The sequence below is a fragment of the Typopeltis vanoorti genome, chromosome 11 (genome assembly GCF_054136105.1).
Source record: "Typopeltis vanoorti isolate ZY-2024b chromosome 11, IOZ_Tvanoo_1.0, whole genome shotgun sequence".
Lineage (NCBI taxonomy): Eukaryota > Metazoa > Arthropoda > Arachnida > Uropygi > Thelyphonidae > Typopeltis > Typopeltis vanoorti.
The window spans coordinates 73,191,737-73,215,260 of NC_143559.1; the positions used below are offsets into that span (position 1 = coordinate 73,191,737).

The window sequence follows — 23,524 nt, forward strand, 5'->3', positions numbered from 1 at the left end:
CTCCTTACAGGTTAATATTTCAGAGTCCTCATAATTGCTTCAGTGAGTCATTTCTGTTGCAATATTTCCTAATCTCCTCCATCAAAGTGAACAAATGTATGCACATTAATCCAGATGTGGTCACATCAAAGTCATATATAAAAAGTAAAATATGGAGGCAAAATATTCTTACCAAATTCTGTGTTTTTTGTTAGCCATATCCCCACAGCTTTCATCTGTATTAGAATAAACATAAAAAAAATTTTTTTATTTATATATATATATATATATATATATATATATATATAAATAAATATATATATATATCCTATTCAAATATGACTGTTACTATTCTACTTCTTTTTATTAAGCTGGAAAGTCCATGTTTTTTACCTTGTTATTTTTATGTCTTATGTTTTTTCTTTCTCACCTGAAGAAGTCAGAGCACTGATGAAACTAGTCGTGATTTATTAAAGGTTTTTGTTATACTTTCTCGGGTTCTAGTCAGTTAAATTAATTTTATAAATGTATACATCCCGAGTAAATCCTAATTTCAATAATGTGTGTGTGTGTGTGTGTGTGTGTGTGTGTGTGTGTGTGTGTGTGTGTGTGTGTGTGTGTGTGTGTGTGTGTGTGTGTGTGTGCATTGCATTATGGGATACTAAAGCAATTGATGTGAAGTCATTAACTTCAATATACAAGTAGCCCGGAACTGTCATGAAGTGACTTCATGCAAACTTTGTTTGCTTACTTTATTTGGATAAAAGATTATCTTTTAAAGATTTACTTTATTTGGATAAAAGATTAAACCAAGAATTAACTTCTTGGCATCTTTAATTTATAGATGTACCAGAAATCTTAAGGATTTTTCGATATAAGTTTTCATAACATTCTAGGTTTTGTTAGTTGAAGAAATGAAATTAATTTCTGAAAATTAATCTGTAAAAATCATATTTCAAATTTCAATTTATTAATCAAATGTGAACAGAAATTTCATTTACTTTTGAGCTTTTAATTGAAAGCATAAAACAAATTTTAAAAAATAAACTTTTCAGTACAAAATAAACTCCTTTTATAATTTATTATACTTTATTTATTCTATTTACTTATATATTTATTATTTAATATTAATTTACTATTCATATATTAAATATAAAATAAATTTCAAGTAATTTTTAAGAGAACTGATTTTATTGCTATTTATTTTACATTTATTCTTAAATTAAACTAAATATTTCTCATTACATTATATTTCATTAGAAATGTAGCCTAGAACAAAATGAACAAACTGAATATTTCCCTTCAAATCATTTCCTATATTATTTAAATACAAATTAAACAGTAAATTGTCCAAGCATAGAGCCTTGTGGCATACCACTAGTCACCTGCTTTTCCAAGTATGTATGTATTTAGCTTATGATTGTAGATCCATGTGTGTTCATGGGCCGGTTTGCCTGTTCTGTGGGATGAAAAACCCAAGTTTCCAGGTGAAAAAACCCTCTACCTCCGTATGAGACAGCTAACTCACCTTTAGTCAAAAGAGACCAGATAAAGGTTCCCCACGTCATGGACAGGAATCAAACCCAGGTCTTTCTGACAAGGGCTTTGTCTATACCAACTGAGTTACGAAGGCTCACACCACAGTAATAAACTTTAATGAAAGTACAGATATTTCATACTGAAAATAACAGTATGTTATTTTCAGTATGAAATATCTGTACTTTCATTAAAGTTCATTACTGTGGTTATTGTGTAATTTTGTTATTTATAGTTATGACACAGGTACCTTTAAAGATTAGACTTAATCATACTGTTTTGTATAATATTCCATTTATACCATATAATTGTAATATCCTGAAAAGCTTTCTCTTAGTATCATATTATTGTGGAGAGAGAGAGAGAGAATGAACGAGAGACAATTGATTTGTCAGGAGTGCAATATATTGTTGGACCATTAAGCAAAGAATGCAAAACTGACTGAAAAGATAGAAGATGGTGTACATGAAAGAAATGGAAATGAAACAAAAGCTACAGAAACTGAGCGAGTGAAAGAATGCAAAGATGTAGAAGTGAAAGTTAGTGATAAAGGAGCAAAAGAAAGTATGACTGAGGAAATGGAAGTAAGGTGCAGCAGAATAAGAGATAGCAAGATTGCAGGAGTGATAGAGAGTGAAATTGTCAGAATGCAAGATTTAATGAAACAGTTATTGAAATTATTGAAATGAAATGAGGAATATTAGACACCTCCAGAGAGTCCAAAGACTCATCGAGGGAGGGTACCTGTTCTTCAACTCTGTCTCCGCCACTCAATCCACCAACTGACTACAACTACACCAATACCATCTACCGCCGACCATCACCACCACTAATATTTCCACAGACAATCACACACATCCACGCCCATGGCGGGATTTGAACCCGCAGCCTTTTGGCTGGAGAGCGGATAAGCTAACCACTCGGCCAGCCAGAAAAGAAAAAAAAGAGCAAAAAAGGTGACAAGTGATTACAGGATAGCAGTATATGGAAACTCCATAATTAGAGGACTAGTTACTGAGAGAGTCCATAAGGTCTGCTGTCCAGGTGGATGAATGAATAGGATATTTAAGGTATTGGACATGAGGAAGAAATGAGCAAGAGAGTTAGTCTTGATTGTAGGGATGAAGGATGTGAGGACAAATATCAGGAGACTATTCAGAAGAGTGAAAGATAACAGTGTGGTAGGAAAAGTTTCAGTGTGTTGCTGAGGTATGACGATGATGAGTTGCAACAGAGAGCCAAAATCATGAATGGTATGCTAGTGGAGCTGTGTGAGGAAAAGGAAGTACAGTTTTGGGATGTATAGCATGCGTTTGAGGGAAGAATGAAATTATACGGGCGTGATGGATTACATTTAAATGGGTTTGTGGTGAGTGTACCAGAAAAAGTGTTGCTGGAAGGAAGTACAGTGTGTGATGCGGGCAAGAGATCAGAAGGAAGAGATGAGGGGAAAAATCAGTAGAGTGGTATTGAAGAGACAGAAGTGCTTGGCAGTGGAAACAGTAGTAGTGTGAGAGATGAAGAACGGGAATGTAAAAGGAATAGGGTAAATGGGGGGGGGAGCTCGGGTGGACAGGGAGACATGGCATAGGGAGAGTGGATGTTGAAAGTAGCAGCGCATGTGTGTATGAAGATGGAGTATATTGCGATGTGGATGGGGAAGTTGAGACTGAGAAGATATATGTGGTAAGTGGTGATAAAGGTGATTGAGAAGGTGTGTTGGGGAAATCACAACCAACACATGGCTTGGATAGCACTGGATTGAATGAATTGTTAAAAATGCCAGAAGTATCAGAAATAAGGGGGATGAAATGGTTTCAGTGATTGAGTTTATTCCCCCCAAAATCATTGGAATAAGTGGAACATGGTTGAATGAAGATGATATCGTAACGGGAATAGAAATGGAAGGATACAATATTTTCTACAAGGATAAAAAGGGTAAGGGAGGAGGAGTGCTGCTGATGATAGCAGTGGAACTGAGTCCACATAAGGTAGACATGAAAGGGGAGAAACAGTGGCGATGGTTATGAGGCAGTGTGGTGTAACGTGAAGGTTGAGAGGAAGACATATTTATTTTGATGTTGCTATAGGCCTGGGAATGTGGAGAGTGGTGATGAAGAAATGTATAAACAACTTGGATTAGTGAACAAAGGAAAGGTAATTATTATGGGTTTTTAATTATGGCGGTACAGACTGGAATGAAGAGATAGCATTTGGGAATAAAGAAAATTAATTTCTCGAGTTCTTGAGAGATAACTATATCAGGCAGCATGTAAAGGAGGGCACATGAGGATCAAGAGTTCTAGATCTGATCATTTCATCAGAGGATGTAATTGTGAGTGGGGTTTTACATTTTCCTCCAGTTGGTGAAAGTGATCATGAAGTGATCGCCTGTGTTGTGGCTAGTCATATGCAGACTTTTGTGAGGAAAGGATATATGCGAAATTATAAGGCTGGTGATTATGACAAGCACTTAGGAGATAGCTTGGAGCTATAAGATGAAATGAGGAGTCGGGTGGTAAAGAAATAAATGCTGCTTGGGAACTGACATAGAAATACATAACAACATCAATGTGTGAATATATTCTGAAGGCCAAAAGGCTAAATAAAGTAGGTGTAAAATGGATGAATGTGGAGCTTAAGCATGAAATCTGGAAACAGAAAGTACTTTGGAGGAAGTATAAGATGAATAATGGTAATAATCATTCACATGAACAGTATAAAGAACAAGCCAGGAGAGTGACTCAGTTAGTAAGGAAAACAAAAGTAAAGTATAAGCAGAAATTGGCAAATCAGGCAAAGAAAAAACCCTACAGAGTTTTTTAGATAGTGGCAAGTAGAAGGAAGAATTATCATGGTAAGATGAAGTTAATGGATAAAAGTGGTAGACTGGTAACTGCAGCAGAAGGCATTGATGAGGTATTCAGTGACCAATTTATAAAGGTGTTTCATCCTGATCAGGGAGGAATCATGAGGAACTTAAGTGTAGAGGACATAGGAGGATGGCTTAATTGTGAGTGAGCAGGAGGTATTTGAGGAAATAAATAAACTTGATGTCAATAAGGTGATAGAATTTGATGACATATCACTATGCATTTTAAGGGAATGTTTCACTGAATTGGCATGACTGTTTAATAAAAGTCTTGCAACAGCACAGGTTCCAAGGGAGTGGAAGGAGGGTAAAACTGTTCCACTGCATAAAGATGGTGATAAGACTGTAGCTTCAAATTATAGGCTGGTCTGTATATCTGGAGTTGTGGTGAAGGTACTTGTGAGATTGGTGAGAAGTAGGATACAGAAATGGATTGATAACAGCAGTATTCTCTGTGGTTATTATGTTTCACTAACTTACTTATATGCATCTCCCCTGTCCAAGGTGACAAATACTTTGGACAGGAGAGATGTATATACAGTGGTGTATTTAGATTCTGCAAAGACTTTTGATAGACTGCCACATGATAAGCTCTTAAATAAACTGAAACAGATGGGATTGGATAATAGACTTCTGAGTTGGATCAGCGACTGGTTGTCAGATGGGTTTAACTAGTGATATGTAGCTGTTTGCAGATGATGTAAAACTGGGAGGAGCAATGCAGAGTCAAGCAGATGTTATGGCCTTACAAGAGGATTTGAATAGATTGCATGAATGGGCAAGTAAGTGGAACTATCAGTTCAATGTTGCAAAGTATATGGTTTTGAGATTTGGTAAGCAACTAGGGCATAGATGGCGAACCTATCGCATGCATGCCAGAGGTGGCACGTCCCAGAATTTTTCTGGCACGTCAACAATTTACAGGTAATATCCTTTTATATGCTTATAAATTATTCAACTTTATTTTTTTTTAAATTATTACAATATGTACAAGTCAAATTTTATTTTACATGAGAGAGCAGCTATGAAGACGTGGATACGATTGGTGCAGTATTAACAAAAAATCACGCTACCCAAAGACAAAGGCAACCGACAAGTGTTGAGTTGAAATGCTAATTCTCTTCAACCGAATTCAATAACATCTGAAACTGTCATAACAACATTCAACTATTGGAAGTTTATTTTGCACTTGGTTAAGACTATAATAAATTTAGTTTAATCCTTTATCCAAGTGTAAGCAAACAAAGTTTGCACCTGAAAATATCTTCAGGACTGAGGTAAGGTGATGCAATACCAGGCAACTCCGAGCAAAGGTGGACCAAGCTCTCATCACTCCTTGTCTCAGTATCTCCCATAATGCAAAGCACATCTCCTTGCAGACATGTATACAGAGTAATTCAATAATAAGGTGGTACACCTGTTGGCAACTTGTATAGGTAAATATGACCTCTCCTATTGCTTCTGCCTTAGTATATTCATATATGCAGTATACATATCATGTCAAAGTTGCATTTGGTATAAACGAATGCTTTCAATGTTTCAATTTTTTCTCACAGGTCCACATATTGTTCACTAATGAAAATACTCATTCAGTGGGGACATTAGATCCAGGGAGACATAAGCAAAATTCAATGATTTTTAAAATGTTTTTAAAAGTGTATCTGCAAAATATTTAAAAATTCAACCCATCTACATCGGCAGGACTCGTCATTTTGTCGCCATTCTTCGATCTTTTAACTGGTGACATAACTTTTAATAGATGAAACGTCATCAAATAGTTCGCTGTCATTTATATTTAAGTTCCAGTGACTGGAAATGAACAAAACACTTTCCTCGATCTTTGTCCGCATAGGGATTTCTTGTAGTAGGACTCATTCAAATACTTCCATTTCCATGAAACAGCTGTTCCAGTTACAGTGGTACCTCAACTTATGAACCGCTCAACATACAAACTTTTCGAGATACGAACTTTTTTCATTTCCCATTTTGACCTCTACATACGAACCTAGACTCAAGATACAAACCGTGATGCTCTTCTTTTCAAATGAACTAAAGCCTGTTTTACATATACTTTTTATGCACGTTTAACTGCGCGTGCGCTGAACTGTCTCTAGTGTAATGATTGTCGTTACTACGTCATATTTATCTGAAATACGACAAACGCTGAACGTATTTGCTTTTTTGTGTATCTATTTCGGTATTTGTGTAAACAATACACTTCGTGAAGATTTTTTATGTTTGTATTTATGATGTGTACTGTATGTATTTGTTTTTATAAGTGACGCATTTTATTGTAGCTTCACGTTTATTTTCTGAATAATCTACCAGATAAGCGTAATTTCACTGATCAGCATATTATTTTCAACATAGGGCCAAAGAAAACTAAGAAAGAAGAGAAGAAGAAAATCACAATAGAAATTAAGAAAGAGATTGTGGAAAAATATGAGAAAGGAGTCAGACAAGGTGATCTATGCAAGCAGTATGACGTGTCCAAATCCTCCATAGCTACAATTGTGAAGAAAGCAGATTTTTATAAGGAACTGGATGTGGGCAAAGGAGTATCTATCGTGTCATCTCAAAGAAATAAAGTTATGGAAGAAATGGAAACTTTACTACTCGTTTGGATTAATGACATGCAACTGAAAGGAGATAGTGTATCTAAACATGATCTGTTTACAAGCTCAAACTATTTACAAAGATCTTTCGCAGAACTTGTCATCCATTAGCAGTAGCAAAGACATCGGTGAAGAGTTTAAAGCTAGCAAAGGATAGTTTGAGAAATTCAAGAATAAAACCGGTATCCATAGTGTTGTTAGATATGGAGGAGGTGCTAGTGTTGACAAATAAGCCACTGAAAGGTTCATGAAGGAATTTCAGAAACTGATGGAGTCAGAAGGTTACAGATCAGAACAAGTTTTCAACTGCGATGAAACTGGGCTTTTCTGGAAGAAAATGCCTAAGAGAAAGTTCATCACTAAGGAGGAAATGGCATTGCCAGGATACAAGCCAATGAAAGACAGACTAACTTTGCTTTTTTGTGCCAATGCCAGTGGCAACCTGAAGATAAAACCTCTGTTGGTTTACCACTTTCTGAAAAGCCTAGAGTTTTCAAAAAGCAGAAAGTTAACAGGCACAAACTCAGCGTTATGTGGAGAGGTAACAGCAGAGCCTGGGTAACCAGGCAATTCTCTGAGTGGATGATGGAGGTCTTTGCTCCCACAATGAAACGGTATCTACAAGAAAAGGTTCTGCTGAGAAAGTTCTTCTTATAATGGACAATGCTCCAGCACATCCACCACAGTTGGAAGAAGATTTGGATGAAGAGTTTAATTTCATCAATACCACGCCACTCCTACAACCAATGGATCAATATATTATTTCCAGGGGCGAATGCTGGTCTTGAAATTCATGCTTGCTCGTTATCATTCAGGGAGTGAGAGGTGTGATTGAAATCTGATTAGTGGAATAATGAATTACTGACCATTTAAAATTATATATTTAGAAATTGATGTACATTTAATCATACAAATACATTTATTTTACGAATGATATTCTATCTTTTCAATTTAGCTACTTGAATATAAATTCTACCCTACGGTTCTTCTTTATGAACTGGTCAATAACATCGTAATAAAAAGTTGGTTGTAACTTAATTTTCCCAATCAACACACACACACACACACACACACTTGCAAAGGCTGGTTGAAGCTCACTGGCTAGAGCTACTTTGACTGCGTATGGCCTGTTTAAGCAACAGAGTCAGACGACGTGAAATGGCTATGTGCACGCATGAAATCACAGTGCTGCTGTGAGGACCTGGAAGCTCCAACAACCAAGCAAGCCAAGGTAGCTTTGACTAGACGAGCAAGCATTGACCTTCGATACATAATGCAAAGCTCAATTATTGCCACGCAAGCTTAAGACGTCTTCTGTCTACAAAAATAAAAGCCGAAATGAATGCTTATAAATGCATGCATTTATTAACAAATAAATATTACTTCTTTCTCAATTAATGAGCTTGCGCAGCAAGCATAACAAGCATGGAGAATTCACCCCTGGTTATTTCCAACTTCAAAAAGCTTTATACCAAGCTCTTTTCCAAAGATGTTGTGAAGTTATCACCGACACAGAATTAACCCTCAAGGCTGGAAGAATCATTCCAATATTCTTCATTGTTTGCATCTTATTAGTCAGGCATGAGAAGATGTTTTTGTGAGAACTCTAAAATCAGCCTGGAAAAAAAATTGACATTTTAGATAGAGTTGTCTCCCTGGGCAAGACCATACATTTGGAAGTTAATGAAGCAGACATCGAGCTGACCACTGAAGAGCTACAGGAGTTAAGAAGAGAGCAGGAAAAAGAAAGGGATGAGGAGGAAAAGCAAATGTTTTCAGAGGACAAAGAAGACAGCAACAAAAAGGGAGCAGTTCCAATAAGTGATGTGAAAAAAATCTTACAGCACTAGGGCAAATTGCAAGAATTGGTTATTAACAAGTGGCATCCAAATCAAGGTTTCTAGAGCCACCAATATCTTCAATGACAATGTTATTAATCACTTTTACAGGGTGTTAAGGAAACGACATTCAGTCAACGTTGGATAGGTTTTTTAAACCTCCCTCACCTAAGAGACAAAAAGAAGCAACTAATGACAACAAATTGAAAATTCCTGAACCAAAAAACCAGCCACAAGAAAAGGGATTTTTTTTTACAGTTTAATGGAAGATGATTTTCATACTAATCATGTAAAACCAAAGATTTCATAAATAAAAATTAATATGGTATACAAAATGCACATTTATAAGTGTAAAAATTCTCCTTCTCACTCCTCCATTTCTTGGCATTTTCTTCATTTAGTTGAGAATAGTTTTTTGGGGGGATTTTTTTTTTAATTTTTGAATCTGGGAATGGATTAATTGATTTCCCATAAGATATAATGGAAAATTGGGTTTCGAGATACAAATCGCGAGCAGGAATGAATTCAGTTCCTAAGTCGAGGTACCACTGTATTTAAATAATCAATACAGGTTTGGTAAAATTTATGAATTGCATCTTTAAATAAGTTGGCATCAATATTCAATTTACTATTTCAATTCATAAAATAAAGGACAAAATGGCCATTTTAGAAAAAAAATAAATCTAAAGGACAGAGCAGTGAAATAAAGGACTGTCCTCTTAAATAAAGGATGTATAGTCACTCTAATATATGGCATGTTTCGATTCATGGTAGAATTTTATTTGAAGTTAGCCTTTGTGATCTGTCATAATGACATCAAGAATTTCAAATGCAATAAAACAAACACTTATTTCATGTAATTGAAAAATTGGACAATAGTTTTTAGTTATATATTGTGTTTCAGTGCAACATATGGTTTTGCTCGAGTCTATACAGCATAGTTTCTATAGGAGAAATATATTACACAGACTGCAAAAGCCTCTGTACTTTATTCAGGGATACAAAAAATTCTACTTGTTTTTCTTGCATCTGCAGTATAATGGCTGTTGGGGAGGGCGTGTTGTTACCGCGGGGAGCGAGTTACTATCGCCTCAATATGAACACGTTTAAACATTTTTTGTGTGCAAGATATATGCAAAACTTTTTAATGTATTTTTTCGTAAAGTAAAATCAGGGGTGCAAGTTTAGGGCAAGTTATATTCAAGTAAATACAGTAAGCATTTCACCGACAAGTTGACATCCTTCTGCTGCTTCCCCTGCTCAGATGACTTGTATGGTGAGTTACAATGCATAAATATTTTTCTCACTACCGTTTTTTTTTCTTCTTCAAACCAACATCATTAAAATCAGTTTAATAATACAATAATCGATTTTACACTGAATAATATTATAAATTTATATATAAATAAATATTATAAATTAAATAAAATATTATTTATAAAATTATAAATAATTATTTATAAAATATTATATAATATTATAAATTAATTAATTAATTAATTTTCTATTAATTTTTCCCCCTACTAAAAACTGCCTGGCATGTCAGCAACTTGATTTGTAAATTTTTGGCACGTGCACATAAAAAGGTTCGCCACCACTGAACTAGGGAATGCAAAGTATATACTTGGTGGGGAAACTTTAAAGGAAGTAGAGGAGATGAGAGATCTAGGAGTGATGGTGGACAAGGAACTGAAATTCAAGGGCCACATTGCACAAGTTGTAAAGACATCACATCAGATAATGGCAATGATCGGAGGACCCTTACATGCAGAAATAGAGAGGTTATGATGCCATTATATAAGGCCTTGATTAGGCCTCATATGGATTATTGTGCACAGATATGGTCACCAGTTTTTCATGCTGACGAGGAAATGTTGGAAAGGGTCCAGAGAAGATTTACAAAGGTGATCATCAGTGGTCTTTGGAATGTGCAGTACGAGGACAGGTTGAGAGAATGTAAGTTGCGCAGCCTCATGAATAGGAGTAAGAGGAGGGATATGATTGAGATATATAATCCAGTCAGTAGTTGTTATCAGGTTGACATGGAGGAGATTTTTCATAGAATGGGAAAGGGGGGGGGGGCAGAACAAGAGGCCATTGCTGGAAACTGTATAAAGAAGGTGTGAGCAGAGGAGTGAGGAATAGGTTCTTTGCATGGAGAGTGGTTGGTGAGTGGAATGCATGGCCTGAGTGTGTTGTGAATGTAGACACATTGAATCAGTTTAAAGCATGGTTGGATGAGCATTGTGTGCATACTCCACTGAGGTCAGATGTTAATATTATTATTATATTCTCTTTGCAGGACTGACAAATACTTATCCTTGTTGTGTTCCTATGACTATCTATTGAAAAGTAAAAATCTGATCCAACAACTCCTATGTCCTGAACCCAGTCAACAATAAATTATTTCTCTACAATTCTCACGTTCAGTTTCATGTCCCTTTTTCTATTCTAATCATCTGGTTGACAATACTGCACGTAATCACAGTAAAACTTTTATGCTGCTATATTTGGGTATTTCTGGTTGAATGCCATATCTTTCAGCTACTGCTACCTTTCCATGTTTCTGGTTTCTAATTATATTTTTGCAACTGCCTCAAGTACTGAATATTGATACACACTCCTAATTACATTCCTCTTGAATACAGTACTATTCTGTGGTAGAAAAAATTCAAGAAGAATGCAATCAGGAGTGTGTGTATCAATTCTCATATTCTATATGTAAAATATACCTAGAAACCATAAAAAAGGGGGAGGAGTATGAGATGTTTATCCAATACATGTGCTACCTACATTTTAAAACCTTCTACAAACTGCTCTATCACATCCCCTTAAAGGAATCATTACTTCCATTAGCATGCCATGCAGATGTAACATTCCATGTTATTGACAGACAGATCACAGAATATCCATAAGACTGGACAGCACTGAAGATACATCAGATGCCTATATAACAAGTAACCTAGCATTAGTACATTCTATAGAAAATTTCATCATAGAATCAGTTGAAAAAAGCATGCTATTAAAAAAGGTCAAAGTTTAAGCTGAAGAAATCTTTTAGAAGTTAAAGTTTTGACTTCTTAAAGTGGCTTAAGTTATTATAAATGTTTCTAATTTTAACAATAATGTTTACATCCTTAGAATTTAATATATCTGTTGTAATTAATGTAGGAATTGACTGCTCAGTTATTTGATTATTACCTAACACCTTTACACTTCTAGGAATTTAAACCAATACTGTTTTTTTCTAGGATTAACAAATGTACCATGAAACTTTCTGTGTATGTCAAGAAGTTTCGGATCTCAATTCGAATCGAAAATGTTCAAAAAGTATGATGGGTGGTAGCAAGTTTTTTCCAATTGGGTGTAAATATATGGGTTGCTTAAGGGTCAAAGCCAAATACTTGGAGACCTCCACATCACCTTTCAGGAATGTGGAGAACCAAATGGGGCTTCTGACCTAATGTCCAATCCTTATCTTCACATGATGCACCCCATTAATAGGTATTTACCGGGTACTGAACAAATGAGGATGGGCCAAACTGTACTATTTAGTGGCTTAAACCACAAATGCATATGATGGTACAACATGATAAGATTTCATGTCAGCTGGGGTGTCACCCAGTTAAACAAGGGCCTCCCCCCAACTGTTTTCATCAGGGAAACCAGGGTGAACAGTGAAAAGTCAGTGACTGGAACAAACTCCAACTCGACATCTAAAAGAAGAAGAAGAATAAACCCAACACCAAAAGAACTGAAGATAGGAACCATCAATATAAGAAGTATTAATGGAAAGGAAACTGAACATGCAAAAGAAATGGAAACGTAACCACGTGGACATAATTGGCATTACTGACACAAAAACAGGTGAGATATTACTAAATAATAAATACAGGATGCTATTTTCAGGCAATAATGATCAAGGAAAGGAAGGAGTAGTGATAGCATTCAATGAAATGGAAGGCACTTTAAGTAGAGTTATGTGGACAAACTTCAAAAATCGGGAAATGGACAACAAAATTTATTTGTGCCTAAGGACTCAACAGAAAGTTCTTCTAAGGAAGAAGTGGAGTAATTTTTTTTTTTTTGAGTCATTAGAACAGGCAGCTAACATAAAGAAAATGATAAAAGTGATACTTGTTGGAGACCTGCACAGCAGAGTAGAAAATGAATTTTACCAGGCATATTAGGAATATTTTGAGATAATTTGGAGAAAAGTGCAAAGCTAATAATAATGGTAAGTATTTACTGAACTTCTGATCAGGATTTTTCAACATAAAGATGAGCACAAGCTCACATGGAGAGAAGACAAAAGAAATAAGAAAAGCCTCATTGACAAGAGTGTACAGAGGATTTGAAATTGGAAGAATTATAAGTGACCACTATTTAGTACTAAGCAGGATAAAAATGGATATCACATTGAAAAGAACAATGTGGAAGAAAGTTTTAAAAAGAATTAAAGTTGAGCAGCCTTTACAGGTAAATTGTAGATTCAACTATGCAAACAATATTGAAGAAAATTTGCAGCAATTTGAAAACAAGAACCAAACCTTGGGATCTGAGTGGCAAACTCTAACGAAAACACTGATTGATTCAGCTGCAGAGGTATGCAGTGATGCTGTCTGTAAGGATAGAAAAATAAGAACACTATAATGGACACAAGAAGGTAAAGAAGCAGCCTGGAAAAGAAGAAGAAAGCAAACAAAAAGTTCCTAGCAAATAAGTCAGCAGAAGCCCTAAAATAATACAGAGAAAAATGTAAGTGAGCTAAGCTATGTGCAAGTAGCTAAACAAAAGTCATGGGAGAATTTGTATGGAAAATGAAGTGTGGGGTATGGAAAATAAATATCAGGAAGGTGGCAAAATGTTCTGACGGCTATTGAAGAAGCTTAGAAATGCAGCAAAGATTACTGTAAATGGAATGAAAGATGATAAAGGTGACATAAAAACTGAAGATAACGGTTACTAGATGTCTGGAGTAATTACTTTGAAAGACTGATAAACGAACCAAGAAGTGACAGAACTGTACTAGAAAATTTTCAAGAGAAATGCAAAGAGGAGTACATATCAATACTAGAGGTAGAAAAAGGGGTCAAAAACTTGAAATATGGAAAGGCAGCTGGAGTAGATGATGTACGACCAAAAATGCTTCAGTATGGAAGTATAAAAGTTTTGCAGTGGCTTCACTGCATAATTCAGATGGCCTAGACAGAAGGTCGAATTCCCAATGATTGGAGTAAAGTACTCATAGTACCCATCCATAAAAAAAGAAAATAAAGCTGAATGTGAGAATTTGAGAGGAATTTCTCCATTAAGTGTTAAGGATAAGATTTATGTGCAAGCATACTTGAAAAGAGGTTGAGAAATATTGTGGAAGAGAAACTTGGAGAACAAGAAGTTGGGTCCAGGACAAATACAGGTTGTCAAGATCAGATGTTGTTGAGATGCTGAATAATATGACAAGGATCTGTACTTAATTTTTGTAGATCTGTAAAAGGTATATGACAAGGTGCCCAGAGAAAAGCTTTTCAAAACACTACAATTATACAGGATGTATGGAACATTATATAGAGCAATATGTAGTCTATATTTAAGTTGTCAGTCAGCAGTTAGATTTGAAGGAAATACAGTTAGATGGTTTGATGTAAAATCAGGGGTAAGACAGGGATGCACATTATCTTCGCTCTTAATCATCATCTATACGGATTACGTTATCAAAGAAAGCGGCATTAGGCATGATATTAGAATTGGAGATGTCAAACTTAGTTCTTTGATTTATGCAGATGATGTACTCCTAAAGACATCAAATGCAAGTTTCTCCAGGATTCTCTAACTAATTTGAATAATAGCTATAACAAATTTGGCATGAAAATCAGCAATAAAAAGACCAAAACTATGAAAAGAGGCAGGTACATAGAAAATCTCAGCTGTATTCCAAATGGAGATCATACAGAACAAGTAAAATATTTCAGCTATTTAGTTTTTAGTGAACATAGCAGGTTAAATCTGGAATTAGACAACAGAATAAGCAAAGCTGATATGGTGGATAGCCAGCTGAATAAATTTATGTTGAATAAATTTAAACATGATGTTCATATTAAAAATGAAGACATTAGAAAGCAACTTGACATTATTAGCATTCAAGACTGTGTCAGCAGAACTAATCTAAGGTAGTATGACCACTCACTTAAATTGAATGGGTGAGGAAAGGTTAGCAAAACAGGTGTTTGATGCCAAGATGGCAGGAAAGAGACCCAGAGGAAGACCAAGGTCTGGGTGGATTGATTCAGTCAGAAGTGCCTTAGAAGCACAAAATGTTAGATATGACAATATCAGAGTGTCACAATAGATTGATTTGGAGGAAAACTGTTGACAGGAGATTAATAATAATGTAAACTCAATCATGCAATGCTGTCTTAGTAACCTGTAAATATCAGGAAACTGATGATGATGAAGATGATGTGTAAATATATTATTATTATCAGGGCCACCCCTAGGAATTTTGCTTCCCTGTGCAGTAGCATATTTTGCCACCCCTTCTCCCTTATTTTTCATATAATTTATGCCAACTTTGCCACCCCCAAAAAACTGGCCGCCCTATGTGAATGCACGTCATCCACCGTCGGTAGAACTGGCCCTGATTATTATGGATATTTCCATGGTGTTTAAAGACTCACTGTAGGAGACCAATGTTGACCATGATTCACACAATATCTGTCTGATGCTTCCTTAACCTCATTCAATGTAAAAGCACTCACAGCAAACTCTGTCAGCTAATTACACTTATTCACTACTTTCTAAGCAAAAAATGCAATTTTCATGCAATTGCTAACCACACTCTTACATCATTTCTGAGGGGATTATCCCTGGTTTCTCTCTCTCTCTCTCTCTCTCTCCCCTTGTGATATATTGAAAAATTTCTTCTCTATCACTCCTATAAAATCCTTTTAGTAATTTCATCATCATCATTAAATTCTTGATATATGGTTGGTCAATTGGTAGCACCTCTGCTACTAATGGCTTAGTTAAGCAAGTTTGAGTGCGGTTAGTAGTTGGAAGGGGTCCAATCGTTCGATGCTGTTGGCACACTCTCCCTCGATAAGTCTTTGGACTCCCTGGAGGTATCAAATAATAATAGTAATAATATGCCTTCAGTAGATGTACAGGATATTATAATAGTACTACATGATAAAGTTACATCATTACCAACCTCCAATCAACAATTTTCTTCCAAATTAATCTGTTATCTGTCAAGACTCCAACATTATCAGATCTTTCTGTCTTTTAAGGCACTTTTTTCTGTATCAATCCACCTACATCTTGGTCTTTTTTCCTGCTAACCTAGCAAAGAACACTTGTTTTGCTAATCATTCCTCTCATTCTATTCAAGTGATCATGCCATCTGAGATTAGCTCTGCAAACACCTGGATGCTAACAATGGCAAGTTCTTTCCTAATTTTTAATATGATACTGCTATCGATGCTATCTGTTCACTCCACAATCTTTTTCAGAACTCTCATATCTGTGGTCACAAGTCTTTGGTCAAATGCTTTATTTCTAACCCAGCTTTCAAATTAATAAGTTAAAATTGGTTTAACACTGTCTTGTACACAGCTAATTTAGTGTTATGACTAATTTTTCTCTTATTCCATATAAATTTATCAACTAACTTTCTACCATACAGCTTTACTAATTCTGTTGTGTATTTCCATATTTAATTTGCCATCTTCACTAAACATTGTGCCTCAAATATGCCAGCCTGGCTGGCTGAGTGGTTAGCATATCTGCTCTCCAGCCAAAAGGCTGTGGGTTCGAATCCCACCATGGGCATGGATGTTTGTGATTGTCTTTGGAAATACTAGTGGTGGTCAGTGGTAGATGGCATTGGTGTAGTTGTGGATTGAGTTATGGAGACAGTTGTAGAGCAGGTACTCTCCCTCGATGAGTCTTTGGCCTCCATGGAGGTGTCAAATAATAATAATAATAATAATAATAACGAATAGTGTAATAGCCAGAATGGAGGGCAATGGCACTAATGGTTTTGAAATCATATGGTGTGAGGTAGAAGTGGGTAGTATAGGATATTTAGTGAGATGTTGCTATAAGCCAGCTGGAGAGAGAGAGAGAGGAAACCATGTGGTTTTCACTTGGAAGATGAACAAACATGTAGGAGTATCAAAGAGGAAGGAACATAAATGGAATTATAAGGCAGGTGATTATAACAGTCTTAGATATCATCAGCTTGGGGCAGTTTCATGGATGGAGGAATTGGAAGGACAGGACATCATTAGTGCTTGAGAACTTGTGAAGGAATATTGATTAGCAGTATACCACAAGTGAAGCAGAGAACACAATTTAGTGTGAAGTTGATGACAAACAATATCAAATGGGAACTGCAGGTAAAAATGAGATTAAGGAAGAGATATAAGGGGAGAGAGAGAGAGAGCAGATGTATGAAGAATATAAGACTCAAGCCAGGAGAGAGTGGCTAGTACGGTAAGGAAGGCAAAACTAGAATATGAGAAGAGATTAGCCCTGAGATCCAAAGAAAATCCTAAGGAATTATTTTGTGTTGTGGCCAGTAGGAGGAAAAATGATTGTAGAAGAATGACATTGTTGGATAAAAACTGGAACAACTATGATGCAAAGGACATAGTGGTGTTGTTCAATGAACATTTTATTTAGTATTTCATCCTGGAGAAGTAGGTTTTAATATTAGAGAGATAGGACACATTTGAGGTTTAGAAGTGCAAAAAGAGTGTTTCAAACATTGAGTGCTCTGGATGTCAATAAAGCAATGGGACTGAATGGGATTTTGAGAGAATGTGCTAAAGAACTGACCTGGCTTTTCAATCCAAGTCTGGCCATGGAAAAGGTGTGCAAGGAGCGTAAGATAGTGCCATTGCATAAGGATGGTTGCAGACTTGAAGTGTCAAACTATAGACCAGTTTACGTTAAAGATAATAAATAAATAAATCAGCCAACAACTCTTATTCCCTAATAAGGAGTAGGCGAGGCCTTTATACCCTATCTAGCTTTTGGAGATTGAGCGGGCAATTCAATCTCCACCAGTAGCCAATCAGAGATAGCTGGCCCATGTCAATCCCTAATTATAGGCGGCTACTGATGAAGAGACCATCAAACAAGTGCTGCCATCTTTTGGTGCCTAACCCTAACAGGATATGTTATTGTCTGAAATAACATGGGTATTACGGTCTATTTTCTTGAGTTTACGGGACAAAAAACCAGAGTTTCTGGAAGGAAAAACCCACTTGCTAATGCCAAACATTGACTAACTCAGGAACCAATCAAAGATAGGCTTAGAAAAAGTTCCTCTAGTCGCCAACTATACTTCAACCTAGGTCTAACTTCGAGTGGCCAAGCACAGAGGATGCAAACGCCACTTCCACTGAGCTACAAAGGCCTTTACGTTAAAGATACCAAGCAATTTTATAAACTTTGTTTTAATCCTTTATCCCAAGCAAGCAAACAAGCAATTAAGTCAAGTTTGCACCGTAAGTAATTTCGGGTCTGAGGCAACTCATGATAAAGGTGGAGTAAGCTCTGATCACTTTCCTTAGTATCTCCCATAATGCAAAGCACATCTCCTTGCAGACAAGTATGATGCTATGCATTAAGGGTCACCACCCAGACTGGTTTCGACCTTTATTGAGCATTGGGAGCCAGACCCTGAGATGCCAAGGTTGAAGTAATGCAAAACTTATAAATTTTACCTATACAAGTTGCCACAAGGTGCTTTGACCTTATTAACTTGGGTATATTGACCTTGGGTATACTACATGTTAAAGTTACTAAGCAATTTTATAAACTTGGTTTTAATCTTTTTTCCTAAGTAAGCAAACAAGCAGATAAGTCAAGTTTCGGCCTGAAATATTTTCAGGTCTGAGGCAACGCGTGGTAAAGGTGGAGTAAGCTCTGATCACTTATCGAAACCAGTCTGGGTTAGTGGCCCTTCCCTTAATGCATAGCATCATACATGTCTGCAAGAATGGCAATGCTGTATCCAGGGTCATCACCAGATTAGATCACACCCTGAAGCAAACCATTAAACATTACCCCTGATGGATTATAAGACAAAAATATAAGATCTCCAATTGCTATTTTGTTTTTATTACAAGAGTAACATAAATGCAAAACGATTACATAATAATATTAATTGTTTGCTCTACAGGGATATCGCACAATAAAACTGTTTATAAGCTCTTCTAAATTTAAATTATAAGCTATGTCCGCCTTTCAATATAGTTGCTAGACCAACCAATCTTTCTTGGGTCATTGCTGTTTACAAATAATTTTTAATCAGTTTAAGCTTGGAAAAACTTCTTTCTGCTCTTGACACGCAACAGGAATTGGTAGCGTTGCAATGGCGCCTACCACAATATGGCTGAAAGAGCACCTTTATTAAGTCTTGCTGTGAGGCTGGCTGCCTCTATGCTACACCCTATCAACGGTACTGGCTGTAGCCCATTAAGTTTTAACTGAGGTGCAGCTGTTGCTGTCACCCAGGTCCTGGGGGGGGGGGGGGGTAATGAATGGCAATGCTGTAGCCCATGAGGTTAACTGAGCTACAGCTGTTGCTGTTACCCCTCAGATGACATATGAGCAAATGAGCGGCTCTGCTCAGTGGCAGGGTAAGCCTGCCATGGAGTAGAGCCAACGTTGAGAGTTCTTCTCAGTGGCATGGTGAGCCTGTTACTGAGGGGGGACAATGCTGAGTTTTTGGAGTTTGACCTGTATTCAACATTCAATAAAGGTCGAAACCAGTCTGGGTAGTGGCCCTTCCCTTAATGCGTAGCATCATACATGTCCACAAGGAAATGCGCTTTGCATTATGGGAGATACTAAAGAAAGTGTTCAGAGCTTACTCCAACTTTACCACGGGTTGCCTCAGAGACCTGAAAATACTTCAGGCACAAACTTGACTTACCTGCTTGTTTGCTTACTTGGGAAAAAAGATTAAAACCAAGTTTATAAAATTGCTTGGTATCTTTAATGTATAGTATACCCAAGATAAAAAAAATTTCTACATATAGACCAGTTTGTATTTATTTCATCAATAGTTGTTAAGATTTTGGAGAAATTAGTGAGGGATCATTTACAGCATGGGCAGACGAGGGTAATGTTATCTGTGAGAGTCAGCATGGATTTGTTAAGGGGGGGGGTGCTCTTGTTTTAGTAATATGATTGCCTTTTATAATACTTGTCACTTTATTAAGTGACAAGAGCAGCTGATGGGGAAAAGGCATATTCTGCCATTTTTTTTATTTTTATTTTGATAGAGTACCACATAATAAGCTGATAATCAAGTTGCAGTACATGGGTTTAGATGACATGTTTCTGAACAGGATTTGGGATTGGCTATCTGACAGATATCAGAGAGTTGTATATGGGGGAGGGGGGGGTATCAAGGAAGCAGATATAGAAACAGGGATATATTCAGTTGTTTGCAGATGATGTGAAGCAGGGAACGGTGATTATTAATTGTGCAGATGTACACTGTTAGTGCCAGGTTATTTTGAGCCCTAGGCAAAGTTTACAAGTGCACCCCTTATTTCATAAACTAAATTGTTTCTAATTGACATTAAACAAAATAAAATTGTCTTTCAGGTTAAATTAATAGGTAAATTAATAGGGCTTTTTTTTATTTATTTTTAATTAATTTGAAAATTGTCTGTTATAATTCATTTACAAACAAAAAGTTATAAAATAAAGAAATTTAATATTTTAAAATGTTAACATTTTAAAATATTTATCTTAACTGAATTTTAAACAGCAGTAAGTTCAAATCATTTAGGTAAGGAACAAAAAAGAACCAAGAGTTAAATAGTAAAATAGTGTGATGTGTGAGGCATAAGGAAAAAGAATCGATACCTAAATCATATATCATTATTTAATTTTGATATTTTAGTAAAGTATGAATAAAGCACAGCTTGAAGTTTTGCGCCCCTTCATGGCTTGAACCCTAGGTGTTTGCCTAGTTTGCCTAAATGGTAACACCGGCTCTGCAGATGTGGTAGCCCTAAAAGAGGATTTGAATAAACTGGACAGATGGGCAAATGAATGGAAGTATCAGTTTAACTTAGCTAAATGTAAAGTCTTGAAGGTTGGGATACGTTGATGGCAGGTTACATACTGAGTTGGAGGAACTGTACTGGAGAAAGTGGGAAAGGCAAAGGACTGTACAATGTTAGTTATGACGATAGGCTGAGGGAATGTGGACTACAGAGTTGGGTAGTTCGAACAAGGAGAGGTGACCATGTTGCCACCACTGTTGGTGAGAGTGATCGTATTGACCTGGGAGGTGGCTAAATGTGTAAAATTTTCAGTTAAGATGAGGCAGATGTATTAGGAGATTGTTTGGATCGGTGCCATGGCACATCAAACTGCAAGGGCTGGAGTTGGTAGTGCATGGGAAGTGGTAAAGGAGTATTTGAGAGAGGTAATGGCAGACTGCATACCTAGTCAGAAGAGTCGAGTGGGAGTTAAATGGATGAATATCATCATTAAGCAGGAGCTGCAAAAAAAGAAACAACTGTGGAGGGAATTTAAGGAGAAAAGTGACCTGCAGGGACAGGCCAGAAGGGTAACTAGTGGGGTAAGAAAGGCAAAAGCAGATTATAAAAGGAAGTTAGCACAGACTAAAGAGAATCCCAGACAGTTCTTTCGATATGCTGCAAGTAAAAGAAAGAATATATATGGAAGAATGATTTCAAAATGCTGATGGTAGGGAGATAACTGAATCAGTCAAAATAGTTGAATTACTGAGTGAACACTTTGCAAGAGTATATCGTTCAGGTGGTAATACTGCAGGAACGAGAGAGAGAGAACCCAAAGGCTTATATGGAAACTGAGGTAAATGAAACGGAGGTGCATAGCATATTATAGGACCTTAATGAGAATACAGTTGTGGGATGGATGGTATAACAGCTTGAGTTTTATGTGGAGCAGCAAGGGAATTGTCAGTGCCCATGACCATATTGTTTAATCTAAGTCTCAGCTCTAGATTGGTACCTGGGAGGAAGAGGGGGGGGGGTGAACAGTTTCATTGCATAAAGGAGGCTCCAAGACTGATGTTAGCAAATTACCGACTGATCAGCATATCAGGAGTTGTCGTCAGGGTATTGGAGAAGTTGGTCAAGAGCAAAATACTGGAATGGATAAATGGAAATGGGATACCATAAAGGGGAAGGGGGTAGAACGGCTTTGTGAAGGGTAGGTCATGCCTCAGTAACTTTCCCACATTTTATAATTCAATGATAATAATCATTTAAATTACATGCTTTATAATACAGTGACATCTGAGTTGGATAAGGGTAATGGGTTTCTAGTGATACTGCTGGACTTTGCAAAGGCCTTTGACAGGATACCACATGGAATTCTAATCAGTATACTGCAGCACATGGGGATTAATATAGGATTGGTGAGATGGATAGAAGGGTGGTTGATGGAGAGATATCAGAGAATAGTTTATTCAAGAGTAGAGTCCAAAAGAAGGCATGTGACTAGTGGCGTGTTGCTGGGTTCTGTTCTTGGACCGCTACTGTTTAATTTGTTCATTAATAATATAGGAAAGGATCCGAGAGGAACTGTTCAGTTATTTTGCTGATGATGCAAAGTTGGGTAGAGTAATAGTTAATACAGATAATGTCAAAATTTTGCAGGATGATTTGGATAGATTGGACAAAGGAGAATGGATGTCAGTTAAATGTGGCAAAGTGTAAGGTTATGCATTTAGGGGTGAAAAGATTACCAGCTGTATACCACATTGGTGAACTGTATTCCAGGAAACTGACAAAGTCTTTATTCAAGCCTTTATTCTCCATTTCTTCTTTAGTAGAACTGTCTATGGGACTCTAGGCACAAATAAGTTTGTGTCCAGTTCCCCATTCTGATATTTGCCCACATCACTCTACTTGATATTGCCTGCCATTCAAGATTAACCTCATATTTAAATTACAGATTGAGGTCTCATCGGTGACATGGGAAATATATGATTCCTGCATGAGTTTTCAACCTTGGTACTCTTTTGGGTCAGGCTTCCACTAATGAGAACTCGTCAAAACTGGTATGGGTAGTGATCCTTCCCACAATGCATAGCATTATACATGTATGCAAAGGGAAACGCTGATTTCCTGATTATGTAACTATAAATAAATTACCTACCTATAGTGTGGATGTGCAATAAGTTTGAGACCATCCACCATTCTAACTGGAGGCCTAAAATAACTCGAAAAAATTAGATGTTTGGTATCTACTGCAATGTTTCCTGTTTATGTAAAAATAAATAAAAATAAAATAAAACCGTTAGCCCATCTACGGTACTGATGTGCAATAAGTTTACAATATTTTTACAATATATGGGTGAGAAGCACATGGCGAAAAAAGCGGATTGCGAAGTTAATGGATTTCAGGAAACGATACATATTACCTACTACTAGTCTCATTTTCAGTTAGTTTGAGGGTAACTGGTGTTAGATGGGTATCAATCTCGGAGACGGGCTTCTCTCCGATACCTGAGAATTGGGGATATGCGCGACACTCGGATCATCCCAAGAAATTTTGACCGTGTTACATATATTTCAAAGTCGATAAATTTGCTTTAATCCTTTTCTTGAAAGACTAAGTTACTCCTCTGAATGTTTCATAAACTAGGATTCAAGTAC

The 23,524-nt window shown here is 36.5% G+C and overlaps 1 protein-coding gene across 6 annotated transcripts in view; it reads right to left on the reverse strand.

Moving 5' to 3' along the window:
- PIG-A (phosphatidylinositol glycan anchor biosynthesis class A) overlaps window positions 1–23,524 on the reverse strand; it is a 187,048-nt gene that overhangs the window by 162,683 nt on the left and 841 nt on the right. For 2 of the 6 annotated variants that reach the window (XM_090400369.1, XM_090400367.1), the window contains exons 2-3: window positions 11,634–11,786; window positions 173–215 (exon numbers count right to left, since the gene is read on the reverse strand). In XM_090400369.1, coding sequence (XP_090256495.1) covers window positions 173–198 — 26 coding nt within the window. In that variant the 5' untranslated portion in view covers window positions 199–215; window positions 11,634–11,786. Of the gene's footprint in view, window positions 1–172; window positions 216–11,633; window positions 11,787–23,289; window positions 23,445–23,524 lie in introns of those variants that run through there. The other 4 variants (XM_090400368.1, XM_090400366.1, XM_090400371.1 and 1 more) reach the window with 4 other exon arrangements.